At 35.1% G+C, this 13,560-nt stretch overlaps 1 protein-coding gene across 6 annotated transcripts in view; it reads right to left on the bottom strand.

Moving 5' to 3' along the window:
• The window catches only part of LOC106166053 (calcium-dependent secretion activator 1), a 52,192-nt gene that overhangs the window by 23,398 nt on the left and 15,234 nt on the right, over positions 1-13,560 (bottom strand). For all 6 annotated transcript variants that reach the window (XM_087014517.1, XM_087014516.1, XM_087014515.1 and 3 more), the window contains exons 5-11: positions 11,249-11,370; positions 10,585-10,696; positions 8,940-9,076; positions 8,578-8,644; positions 7,910-8,018; positions 7,414-7,614; positions 6,294-6,430 (exon numbers count right to left, since the gene is read on the bottom strand). In XM_087014517.1, the coding sequence (XP_086870643.1) occupies positions 6,294-6,430; positions 7,414-7,614; positions 7,910-8,018; positions 8,578-8,644; positions 8,940-9,076; positions 10,585-10,696; positions 11,249-11,370 (885 nt within the window). The remainder of the gene's footprint in view (positions 1-6,293; positions 6,431-7,413; positions 7,615-7,909; positions 8,019-8,577; positions 8,645-8,939; positions 9,077-10,584; positions 10,697-11,248; positions 11,371-13,560) is intronic.

A 13,560-nucleotide genomic window follows, 5' to 3' on the forward strand; every position in this document is an offset into this window, starting at 1 on the left:
TGAAAGATCAGCACTTATTTTAGACAATAGCAGGCTTACTGCTCACCATTAAAAAAATAACATGCTCTTCTGACAGCCAAAGTTATTAAGGCTCAAGGCAAAGATCAATGTTCATCATGTCATCATAAATTAAAATGTGTCAACAAAAACAAAAGATATAGTAACAAACACCCAATATATAGTAACACACACACACACACACACACACATACTTGTCTATGTGTACCAACCGAGGACATCAGCACAACACCATACAACCGAGGACATCTTATTCCTTGGTTAAATCAAAATAAAAACATTCAATTTAGGGTAAAATCTATTCGAGTATGAATGTTATAAATTAATTTTTTATAAAAACTAATTTTTTGCTGACAAGAATTTTACATTCTAACCGAGGACACACACGGACACACACACGGACAGACACTACACATTACAACCGAGGACATGCATGCATCTACATGTAATAATGATTGTACTTTTAATGCAAAGCAAATTTTATATAGCGTTACTTTGCAGCAATTCACATTTTTATGAAATTCTTTCATATTTAAGGTAAATTCCAAAATAACACCAGAGGTGATGATTAAATGAACAGTTATACAATATTTAATGCTGGGCTTTGCCACTTTTTTAGAATTGAAGATTATGAGATAAAACATCAATTAATTTAGGAAAAGAAAAGATACTGATGAAATAAAATAAAAGACCAAAGAAATTCGTTTTCAAACATTTTATTTTCATAATGCTTATTTTCTATTTAGCACTCTTTTATTATCATGAATTTTGTATTTTGATAACACAAAATGTCGTCCATAGGATACAGACTTGAACAGTACACAATTTTACAATTAAGGACATCATGCCAGCAGCACCCAAAATTGTGCTTTCTTCCAATTTGATGCAATATTATATAATGCTTAACAGCATAATGATCATCAATTTTTTATAATAAAATATTAGTATCATGAATATTCAGAAAATGTGACTAGCAAAGGTTTTCAGGTTCATGGAACTGTACTGAAATGGGTTTCTTTCCATTTTTAACTTTTTTTACATAAAATAATACAGTTTACTGCCATTTCACATGATCAACTAAGAAAATTGTTGAGATGGCAAAAATATCAATATAACAAGTTTAAATGTCCAATTTCCTCCATTACGAACATTGTGAATGATTGAATCTGACAAACTACAATGATACGAGTTCATTTCCACTTTTTTTACACAATACAAGATAACAGGTTTACCACCATTTTTATATAATCAACTAGCAATATTGTCAAGACGCAGAAATTGTCAAACAACCCATTTTACATATCTAGTAAATTCAATAATGAGACTGTTTACATGCCTGACAATCAAATCTGAGGAAAACCACTTATATACAAATAAAAGCTGAAGTCCCTCAAAACTCAACCAATCAATCTTATTTTTAAATTTGATTTGTATATAGATAACATTGATCACTCTTGTGAGTTTAATGACAACAGGCCTATCGGTTCTCCCTGAAATGTGCTTACAGTGTTACTAATATGCTTTTACTAATAATCATCAGTTCTGTGAGTTTCATGAAAACATGCTTTAAGTTATTGGTTCTCCCTGAAATGTGCTTACAGTGTTACATATATGCTGAAAAAAAAAAAAAAAAAAAAAAAAAACAGCATAACATTTGAAAGAAAAGGGCCTGGTCTTGCTGATTTTCAATCTTGACCATTCTTTTACTAATAATCATCAGTTCTGTGAGTTTCATGAAAACAGGCTTATTGGTTCTCCTTGAAATATGTTAACAGTGTTGCATGTACACTGAAAAAAGGAGAAAAAATGCAAAACTTTTGAAAATAATCACCCCATTTCCTCCATTTTGAGACACTGTATTACACAGTACATGATAACATGTTTACCGTCATATTTATATAATCAACTAGCAATGTTGTAAAGATGCAGACAATTTCAGAGAAACACTAACATATTTACATATCTAGTTAATTCAATAACGAAACTGTCAACATGCCTGACAATCAAATCTGAGGAAAACCACTTATATACAAATAAAAGCTGAAGTCCCTCAGAACTCAACCAATCTATCTTATTTTTAAATTTGATTTGTATATAGATAACATTGATCACTCTTGTGAGTTTAATGACAACAGGCCTATCGGTTCTCCCTGAAATGTGCTTACAGTGTTACTTATATGCTTAAAAAAAACAGCATAACATTTGAAAGAAAAGGGCCTGGTCATGCTGATTTTCAATGTTGACCATTCTTTTACTAATAATCATCAGTTCTGTGAGTTTCATGAAAACAGGCTTATTGGTTCTCCTTGAAATGTGCTTACAGTGTTACATATATGCTGAAAAAAAAACAGCATAACATTTGAAAGAAAAGGGCCTGGTCATGCTGATTTTCAATCTTGACCATTCTTTTACTTATAATCATCAGTTCTGTGAGTTTTATGAAAAGCCTACTCTGAAGTATCGAATAAAAGTACTGATGGAATAAAAGTACTGGGTGGAAAAAATCTCGAAATTTAATAAAAGTACTGGATGGAATAAAAGTACTGGGTGGAAAAAACCTTTACACCGCTCCCCCCCACCCCCCCCCCCCCCCCAAAAAAAAAAAAAATGAAATAAATAAATAAAAGTAAAGAAGAAGAAGAGAAAGAAACAAGGCAGCAAAGCTGTCAAATGTACAGACAAAAACCAGAAAATAAAAACGCAGGAAATAGGATACTGTCAATTCTGATGAACTAATGTATTATGCTAACTGTAAATGCATAGCCAAAATCAAATTCTTATTCTGCATAACATTGGATTAGGATGAAAGTAAAATGTGTATCAAGCATTAGACTAAGTTCCCATACCTAGATCAATCTAACAGGATCAATCCAACTCCAAGGGGTTTCTCACTAAATTGCTTTCAGTTTAAGAGTCTTAGGATTCTGGCATGCCAGTTTCAGTAGGCGTGACAGACAACTAAGCCACTTACATCGATTGCAATTTAGCGAGAATTCCCATGGAGATAGATCGATCCACAGTTAGCGTGATAGGGTCTGGAAATAGTCCCTAAGGTGTCAGGCTGATAAGAGTTAAACTTTGGAAATGCCAGAATGAGGTACTGTGAAAATTAAACACAAAAAAAAATTGCTTAAACTCATTAAAAAAAATATATATATATATATATATATATATATATATATATATTATTATTATTATTATTATTATTATTATTAATTTTTTTTTTTTTTTTTTTTTGCTGTATGTCAATCCTAAGAATCATTCTTGTAACTTAACAAAATACAGAAAATGTTACAAAGTAAGAGTACAGGGCTCCTGGCAGATGGGAGTGATAAGTCACGACTTGAAAATGCCAGTATAGCACTCTATAAACCTGCATTGCCTCCAAAACAGAAAACAATCACACTGGTTTTCAAACACAACCTGCACTTCTGTATTATGAAACTTTTCAGTAAGTTTCAGTATCGTAAGTAACATGGTTTTCCCTTAACCGCTATCCTGGCAGCAGTGTCCAAAATAGGGTTTTCTTCAACTTTCATGCAATAAACCATAATACTTAACAGCATAATGACCATCAAATTTTTTATAAAAAAATAAAAGTATCATGAATATTCAGAAAATGTGATTTGGGAAGGTCTTCAAGGCCATGGAAGTTCAGAGTCACACTTTCAAAATGCCAAAATGTAAACAAGAGATAACTGTACTGAAATGATTTTCTTTCCATTTTCAACACCTTTTTTAAAACAAAATGATCAATAAACTGTCATTTTTAAATGTTCAACTAGGAAAATTGTTGACATAGGAAAACTATCAATAGAACAATTTTCAATGTCCAATTTGCTCCATTTGCAGATGCTGAACATAGTGAATGATTAAATCTGACAAACTGCAATGATGAGTTCCTTTCCATTTATGATACTTTATTACACAATGCACAATATTATAACAGGTTTACCGTCATTTTTATATAATCAACAATATTGTTAAGAAGCAGAAAATGTCAAAACAACACTTTTACATATCTTATTAGTTCCATAATGAGACTGTTAACATGCCTAAGAATTAAATCTGAAGAAATAACAATTATATACAAAAATACAGAAAATGCACAGCACTTCTGGTGGATGGGAGTAAAAAAATCACATCTTGAAGATGCTAGTGTTTGAAAAATAATTTAAAAAAAAATTAAAAAAAAAAAAACGTAAAAAATTCCAATAAAGCTGCTATTCAAACTTTTAATCTAGCTGTATTAACTTGATATTAATAACCCCACCAAGTTTGAGAAAAATAAAGCACTGTTATTCATCTATAGCATGTTGGCATAACACATTCTTTTTGTTGTAAATTTATTTGCAATGTTTAACACCATTTATCTGCACAATTATCACCAAATCCTAATTTTGTGACACAGTTAAGACAGCTAAACCTATGGGACTTTACAGGGAAATCTCAAGGAGTGTTTTATGTAATCTCATTTAATGGCCAATTGAAAATTAATGAGTAGGCAAGTGACTTTATAGACCTTAATTTAATTAGTGATCACCCAAGGGACAATTTTATAGACTGCCATCCATACAGTACCATCATATAGCACAAAGGTGTTGCATACATGCTGAAAAAAGTGAAAAACAGCATTACTTCCCTAAAAATGACCCAATCACGCTGATTTTCAAACTTGACCTGCGTATTATGAATATTCATCAGTTCTGTAAGTTTGAAACCAAAAGGTAAAATGGTTTTCCACCTATCGTGTTATCGGTGCTGCATATATGCTGAAAAAAAGTGAAAAAACAGCATAAATTCCCTATAAGTGACCCGATCATGCTGATTTTCGAACTTGACCTGCGTATTACGAATATTCATCAGTTCTGTAAGTTTCAAGCCAAAAGAAAAAATAGTTTTCCACTTATCGTGTTATCGGTAAAAGTGCACGGCGACGACGGCGACAGCGACGGCGACGACAGACGCAGATGACGGCTATATGTACAGACACATCTGTGTCTGTACATAAAAAGCTAGCTATTGATCATTGTAAAAAAAAAAAAAAATTCACCAGGTAAAATTCACTCAGTATTAAAATTTATCTTAAAAACGGGATGAGTAAAATTTCATAATAATTGTCAGGGGCCGAAGACCCAGATATATCGCACCTAAGCCGCCTCCGAGAGCCATACGGTTCATACTAGTAAATTTATTCTCAGATATAATGTTCGTTTTGCATACCTGTAAACTCCTAAGGGTTTATCTTACATAGAAATGTGATTTAACATCGTTTAAATCATAAATCGGCATGAAATAATTGGCGTTTGACAACAGGCACAACTTCTTTGCTGCACTTGAAATGACCTCCTTAGCTATAAATATGATCCTATCACCTTGCGACATTGCATCATTCGATCGATATACATGAGTAGTTGTCACTGCTGAAGGGAAAGCACGTCTATTTATAGAAACTGAAGTCAGGTGACGCATGTACTGTTGTGTTCAGAGAGCGACTTCCGCTTGACCTACTTTCCAGTGCTGTTTGTGGAACAGTAGGTAATGAGTTGAGATCTCGATTTTCTTCTCATTATACTTCAATTTAAGAAAATAAAAAGCGTGACTTGTACTTGTGTAATTTCCCACCGGTACAATAGGTATTTAATAAACATACCGGGTGGAAGATTTTTGAAAAATTAATAAGCGTAGGCTACTGGGTGAAAATGGAGCGTACCGGCGGGAAGAAATTTGGAAAATTAATTAACGTACCGGTACGTTTATTTGATACTTCAGAGTAGGAGAGCTTAATTTGATAAAAAAGACCTTTAGTTTAAAAATATGAACTTACTGAATATATAGACATCTGAGATATAACATTAGTTTCAGTTTAGTCTGCCCTTTACAGCACAACCGAGGACGCGGAATTTGGTCCGCCCTTTACAGCACAACCGAGGACGCGTGTGTATAGCCCGATTTCAGACAAAAAGTTGGACAGTATTTCTGATACACTCGTGGCGGGAATTTGGCCCGCGCTATACAGCATAACCGAGGACTGGCTCAGAATAGCGTCAAATTTCACCACCTAACTTGAAATGGGCCCCTTTATGCATTCCACTGCTTATGTCAACCGAGGACGTCCTCGGTTGGAGGTGTGTCCTCGGTTAGTGGGTTTCGGGCGGGTGTGTGTCCTCGGTTAGAATGCGTGCACAAGAGCACACACACACACACACACACACACACACACACACACACACACACACAAACGAGATATCCATTGTCAGTGCCCATGTACTAACCAAGCAAGTGTAGGCATCTTCCAGCCTGTAGTCTAAGGTCAAGGTCTGGAGCTTCTTAAACAGCACTGCGTGGTCAAATTTGTAAGGTTCTGCCAGCACAAAGTCGTCCAGGCCATGTTTCCTGGCACGATCAGCATCTGGAAATATTGAGGGTGTTCTGGTTAAAATTTCGTAATACAGGTTAAATATCTTCTTAGTACCCCTAAGATATAAAATTAAAATGTAATAATACAGGTTAAATATCTTCTTAATATCCATAAAACATAAAATTTTAATTTCATACTACAGGTTAAATACCTTCCTAGTACTTTTAAATAAAAGTCTTAAAAAGCATGATGTTGGGGCAGCAAAGCAGAATATTTCAAATACCTGAATGCACAAATTCAATGTATACCTTCCCAAGAAAAGGACTGGTTACTTTTAAGGTTAAATATTATCTTGGCAATGTTAGTAATGCACTGTAAATGTTCACGCTGACAACGGGCAATTGTCTATAAATATATCCAAAATGTGTTTTTACACAGTTTATAGGGGCTCAATCATTTTAAATTAAGTGGTTAGAAAACTGATTTACCAATCACTTTCCTTAAAAGGATTTTTTCTGTCTTTCTTAATCAATAGTTAGTGCAGAAGAGTCTGGCTCATGTCAAACAGTCTCCTTTTAAGCTTAAAGGCTTTCCTTTTTATCAAAGGATTTACTTGGAATAGTTTCACTTTAACTGCAAAATCTATTTCCAGAACATTTTTGTACAACTGCATTTGATTCTGAACAGCTAGATTCATGCCTCTTAAAGATAACATATTTCCTTTCTAAAAGCATTATAACCCTTTTATGAGGAAAAATACTATTTTAAATTATGTATATTTATTGAAATGACTGAATAAAAGTAATCAAGATTTCTATCATGATTATTATGATTCTCTTTATATCATCATCATCATCATCACTGCTTATCAATTGTGAATATGTTTATTGAGCTACCCCCCCCCCCCCCCTTGTGTCCGTGACAGAGTAGAGTTGGCTGTCTTAGTGCCCTGTTGTATTGCTGTGGGGGCCTGTGGTTTATGGGTCTGTCCTGTACCCCGATTCACACACCCCCTCAACCCCACCCCTTCTTACCTCCTTGTATCCGTGACAGTGTCGAGTTGGCTGTCTTGGTGCCCTGTTGTATTGCTGTGGGGGCCTGTGGTTTATGGGACTGTCCTGTCGCCCTATACACAGCCTGCACCCACAGTGTCCTCTCGTTCTCGTCCTCTGTGGCAAAGATGACACTGTCCCCTTCCTTGACTGTGTTGAAGAAACAACGCCCTCCCTCTAGGTCTGAAAGCACATACAAAATAGCCTCTGATAGTTTTTTACTTTTTATTTATTTATTGATGCAATAACCATTACTCGATTCAAGTTTGAAATGTGAGACATGATGCACTCTGAAGTCTACCTTTCATAATGCCACTTTTATTCTCATATAAAATAGCTTAAACCAAAAGGTAAAGACTATTTACCTTGAGTCAATATTCACAACAAATTAATAAAATTAATGCAATACGACAAAACATTTAGATGATTTCAGTTTGATGACCAGTAATTTGACATCTCATATTTCATCTAAGCTTACCACTGGGAGCCTCAGTGTAGTCCACAGTGTACCCGTCCAGCTGCATCATCTCTGTGGGATCTGGCTTCTTCTCCCTGTAGCTACACATGGCAAACGTGTACTGGGACACCTGTAGAAAGCAAGAGGGACTTAAGGCAAATACTGTTACTTAGTATATCCCCCTGTTGTGCACCGACACTCTTAACTACAGAGCATTAGTACTATGTTTGCCTTTCATGCTCAGGAGAAAGAGCAGGACACTTAAAAATGTATTTTTATTACATATGCATCTCCGTGGTACGCTTTTCCCTCATAGCTACAGTGATTGCATGTGTTTGACTTTTCGGAAGATTGGGGAGAAGAGTTTTTTTGTAGATATTTCATTGCATCAGTTTCAACTAAGATTGTTGCATTAAGTGGTAGCAGCTGAGCATGCTAGCCTCATCAAGAATACCGAGTACTGAATTTTTTCTTTTTACTCACGATCGTTCTATTTTTATGCAGACATTGGATGCTTTATATCACTTTACAGCTATAAAATACTCAGCCTTTGTCAGGAAAAAAACAGGAAAAAAGCCCTCTTTATTCTATTATACAACTGCCCTTAATCATACTGATTGCATGACAATCAGTTCCCATTGATCAGGCCATCACACAACACACCTGTGCTAAACCATCAAATAACATACCTGTACTAAAACAAAATATCTCTTCTTCCATTTTTTCCACACACTTTTCCCCATGGCATAAAGATAACTGGAAATGTAATACAGACTTGTTATTAAGTATCTACAGCAGTGGAAAGTTTGATATCAATCCTATACTTTACTTTCAACAAAAAATTATCTTTTTTTTTACTTATGTCGTAAGTGAAAATTTACATCAAATCAAAAGTTTGACTAAAAATGACTAAAGTACAAATGTCTTGAAAATGACTAAAACATGGGTATTCTGAAAAAGACTAAAATATGGTTATCTTGAAAATGGCTAAAATATGGGCATTATAAAAAACAAACAAATATAGGTAACCTAACCTCAGTCTGTAACTCACCCACAATGTTTCATATTCTGCGGCTTGTCCATCCTGACAGCTATCTTGATCTTCAGCTCATCTGGGAAATTCTTCGGGGTGTGCATCTTGTGCCACTCGGGTACCTTGGGGCTACTGGCCGTGGGCCTGATGATCACCTGAAACAGTGGGGAGAACTTGGTCTGTGAGGTTGTATTAATGTGGAAATATTTTCTAAGAGGGCATTCAGAATACCAAACTAACAGCAGACTAACTATTAAAAAGCTTGTTGCTTAATTCTTGATTAAACGGTGAATAGATTCCCTTTGGGATTATGCAGCAAGTATTCAAGTGGGTCGGCCATGTTTGATCTGCAGACTAGTTAGTCCTCTGTTCTGAATGCGCTCCAAGACCAATTGTGCTTACATAAATAATTTTATTGTAATCCAACAGGACTGACTGCTTCACTATGCTATAAGAAGTATAATTCACATAAGTTAAAGAAAGCCTTTTATATGCTGTCCTGCTGGAAGAAATGAACTTACAATCAAAATATTCAGTCAAAATACAAATCTATTTCAGTCAACTGAACAACATCAATAGAGACAGTGTGAGAGAAGTCTGGTACACCGCATAACCTACGCAATTTGGATGCCTTCAATGCATACTTGATTCGAATACTGGTTAAGAGAAACATTTAGCATCTTAAGCTTAGGTTGGGCAAATGTTATGTCCCTGATGCTATAGATTTACCCATCTAGCAAAATGATTTCCTTGGTTGAGAAAGCTGGTATTGCTGCAAGGGAGCTTTAAGTAGAAATTTGGGCTGCTAACAGGGAAAGCCATTACCATTACAAAAGCCATTACCAGCTCATCCTCTAAATCTTTATTTCAAATTGAAATACTAAGTGAAGAAAACAAAAACTTTCAAGGGGATGTCATGACAAAACCAAGGATATTAAGCTTAGCAGTTAAAATTGCTATGCTTTAAATACATCCAATTGTCAATGAAATAAAATTCCTGGGCTTTTAATGGAAAGAAGAAAAACATCAGTAAAGCGATAATCAAATTATCAAATGATAATCAAATTGTCAAATGCTTTGCTACCAGGTACTTGTCAATCTGGTGAACATTGGTTTTTCATGAGTTTCGAGATGAACAGCGGAGGGCTGAATGCACAAAGGAATTTAACCCAATAATTCCCTTTTAGCCTGAAGACTCTAACAATCCTAGGCTACTTCAAACTGCAATCAGAGAGAATAATTTTGTCATCAGACAACAAAATTGGTAACCTTGGGGTTTTTTTTTAAGCTTTAGAGACACAAAGGGATGCCTCTATAAAGAGGTTCTGTGTACAGGGATACTTCTAAAATTCATTTGAAAAAAATGTCTAATAACTTCTGAAAAGCAAATAAGTTTGTCAGATTTGGCGCTTAATATTCAATTACCTCAATCTGTTTACTATAAAACCAGAATAAGTCTTAAATTCTGGGGTCAATTTCCCCAAAAGAAATAGTGATCAAACAAGGGTGTCATTTTCAGACAACAAACACAAATAATACACACAATTAAAAGTGATCATTTCCAGCAATTTGACCAAATTTGATTTTTACTTTGAAATCCTATATTCAAATGTGAACTAGAGGAGGAATGAGGGTGATAGCTGGGGGTGGAGGGAACACATACCTTCCCTAGTTCCCTGTCTTCCAGACTCAGTAATGCCAACTTCTCTGTGAATAGTTTCACTTTGACCACAGGCAGCGGGTGAGTTGTGGTGAAGTCTCCTTGGGTGTCCCAGCTGATGAAAAATTAATAAAAATATTAAAAATCACTAGATTATTGTCATCAAAAGAATTAACATGACAATATATGCAAGGGATTGCTTTTTAAACTCTATATACTTAACTATAATACTTACATTCAATGACTTTCACTTAATTTGCAGCCTGACTTAATTGATCAATATACTAACTATTTGACAATACGTAAAATCTTACACCTTAACTATACTCTCATTCTTCAGCCATTTGTACAGTTTTCTACATTTACTAACATCTCTGACCTGTTTCAAAAAAGAACACATAACTATAAGACCAACATTTATCCTTCTGAAACCTGGGAAAATCAGGCCCGAGCCCTAGTTTCACAAAAAAAAAAAAAAAAAAACTTCAGTCAGTTTCATGGCTTAGTAGACTAGGATGTCCATGAGAGTGATGAGAGTGCTGTAACACTGATTCTGATAGGGTAAGTTGTGTGCATGTGACCGTGTAACATTGGTAACAAAGATGGCAGCCACTGGAACCGACTTAAGTTTTGTTGTAAATCTGGGGCCAGATCTCGTCCCACTTACACAGGTTTGGATGCTTCTGCCTGGTCTGTCTGTAGCTTCTCTCCACCCTCCACTTCCATGGTGCAGTAGACTATCTTGTTGGGGGCCAGGCACTTCAGTCCCTTCACCTCCATTACTACTATCTGAAGGAGAGAGAAAAGTACATTTTACTACAAGGAGTAAGTTGTGAAGGAGAGAGAAAAGTACATTTTACTACAAGGAGTAAGTTGTGAAGGAGAGAGAACAGTACATTTTACTACAAGGAGTAAGTTGTCATGGAGAGAGAACAGTACATTTTACTACAAGGAGTAAGTTGTGAAGGAGAGAGAACAGTACATTTTACTACAAGGAGCAAGTTGTGAAGGAGAGAGAACAGTACATTTTACTACAAGGAACAAGTTGTGAAGGAGAGAGAACAGTACATTTTACTACAAGGAACAAGTTGTGAAGGAGAGAGAACAGTACATTTTACTACAAGGAGTAAGTTGTGAAGGAGAGAGAACAGTACATTTTACTACAAGGAGCAAGTTGTGAAGGAGAGAGAACAGTACATTTTACTACAAGGAACAAGTTGTGAAGGAGAGAGAACAGTACATTTTACTACAAGGAGTAAGTTGTGAAGGAGAGAGAACAGTACATTTTACTACAAGGAGTAAGTTGTGAAGGAGAGAGAACAGTACATTTTACTACAAGGAACAAGTTGTGAAGGAGAGAGAACAGTACATTTTACTACAAGGAGCAAGTTGTGAAGGAGAGAGAACAGCACATTTTACTACAAGGAGTAGTTGTGAAGGAGAGAGAGCAGTACATTTTACTACAAGGAACATGTTGACAGATTACTAGTGAAATTCTTTACTTTACAAATGAGCTCAATTATCATTATTGGATCTCTCTACAAGAAATGAGCTGATTAATTACTTGTGAAATTCTTTATGTCTTGTTTTTTTTTCCTTTTTTTTCAAAGTTTTCTAATGTCATATTGAAAGTTTATCGTTTTGACCATGCATGTTTATCAATTAGCTGTTTAATCAAAATTAAGTATTTTCCCCTGCTTTTTTTTTCACAAACAATGATCCACTCCAAAAACATATACGCTGAGGCGTCATACAGTAATTTCATTAGTGATAATACAATACAGATACAATAGCAACATTAAATATTCAAAGGCATCATATGTTACAGTAATGTGTATCAATAAAATATTTTATTTTCATAATAATACAAAAGTTTTCGTAAGCTATTACTTTCATTTAATGCACCTGGACTTCATTTCTTTTGAATAGCCTCATTCACCGATACTTCGAATATACCTTTTAATTGCACAGTGACAATTATTGTATAAATTTAACCCTTTTAGACTGCCAATGGTAAATAAATCATGACTAGCACAAATTTAATAGAGTAAATATCAAATGGAAATACCACAGAAGGCAGAAAGGAAATATTGATAAAACATCTGGGAATTGTTCAGGTATTAGGTAACTGGGCTGTTTCACAGCACTAATAATCATTGGGGCTATGAAAATTTAATTTCACCTTTTACGCAACACAGACTGCAATGAGCAGGTTTCAAAACAAGCAGAAAAGAAGAAGTGATCCCCTGACTTGTTAAATATCAAGATATATATCCCTTATCACCAGTGAGAACAGTTTATTGTCGCTTGCATTATTCTTGGTCACCACCATAAATACAAGCCTCCCAGCCTCTAATTTGACACCAATTTACCAAATAGTCTTAGTTATCAAACAAATTCAATATATCTGGATGTGAGCATCTTGAATAAATCAATACATGAAAACCTGAGTCCAAACAGATATTGAAATCACTCAAGCAATGGTAGAAAAGTCTGCAACAACATTAATACGGAGACCAGTAATCACATTAGGAAACCCACATGTCTCCAGGCAATTGGGGAAACCAGCTCCTACCTCCCCTCGGGGCCAGCTATTCAGTGGGGCCCACTGGTCTGAATATTTCATCGAGAAAGTAATTTAAAACAAATATGCATTTCTACCAGTCTTCTTTTTATGTGTCTTGGTGCATGGTGCAGTTTAAAAATGGGCCGTCACCAAATCTGAGTGACAGAATTTCATGCACAGATGTATCTCTGATAAAAGTGCGCTTCAATATTTGGCGAAAGGGGGGGGGGGTCTATATGAGAAACATTTTTGACACTGCACCTGATAAATCAATTTACACAGTCATTCCAATCTCTCTAGTTTTGTAACCTACTTATGTCATCTAGAACACTTTGTCCTGTTTGCTCTTTTTTTTTATTTCTGACCTACAGTTGTACTTTTTAACAAGACATGTACACAGTCACACTTTATTT

The sequence above is a fragment of the Lingula anatina genome, chromosome 6 (assembly GCF_051362555.1).
Source record: "Lingula anatina isolate TDL-2025a chromosome 6, LinAna3.0, whole genome shotgun sequence".
Classification (NCBI taxonomy): Eukaryota; Metazoa; Brachiopoda; class Lingulata; order Lingulida; family Lingulidae; genus Lingula; species Lingula anatina.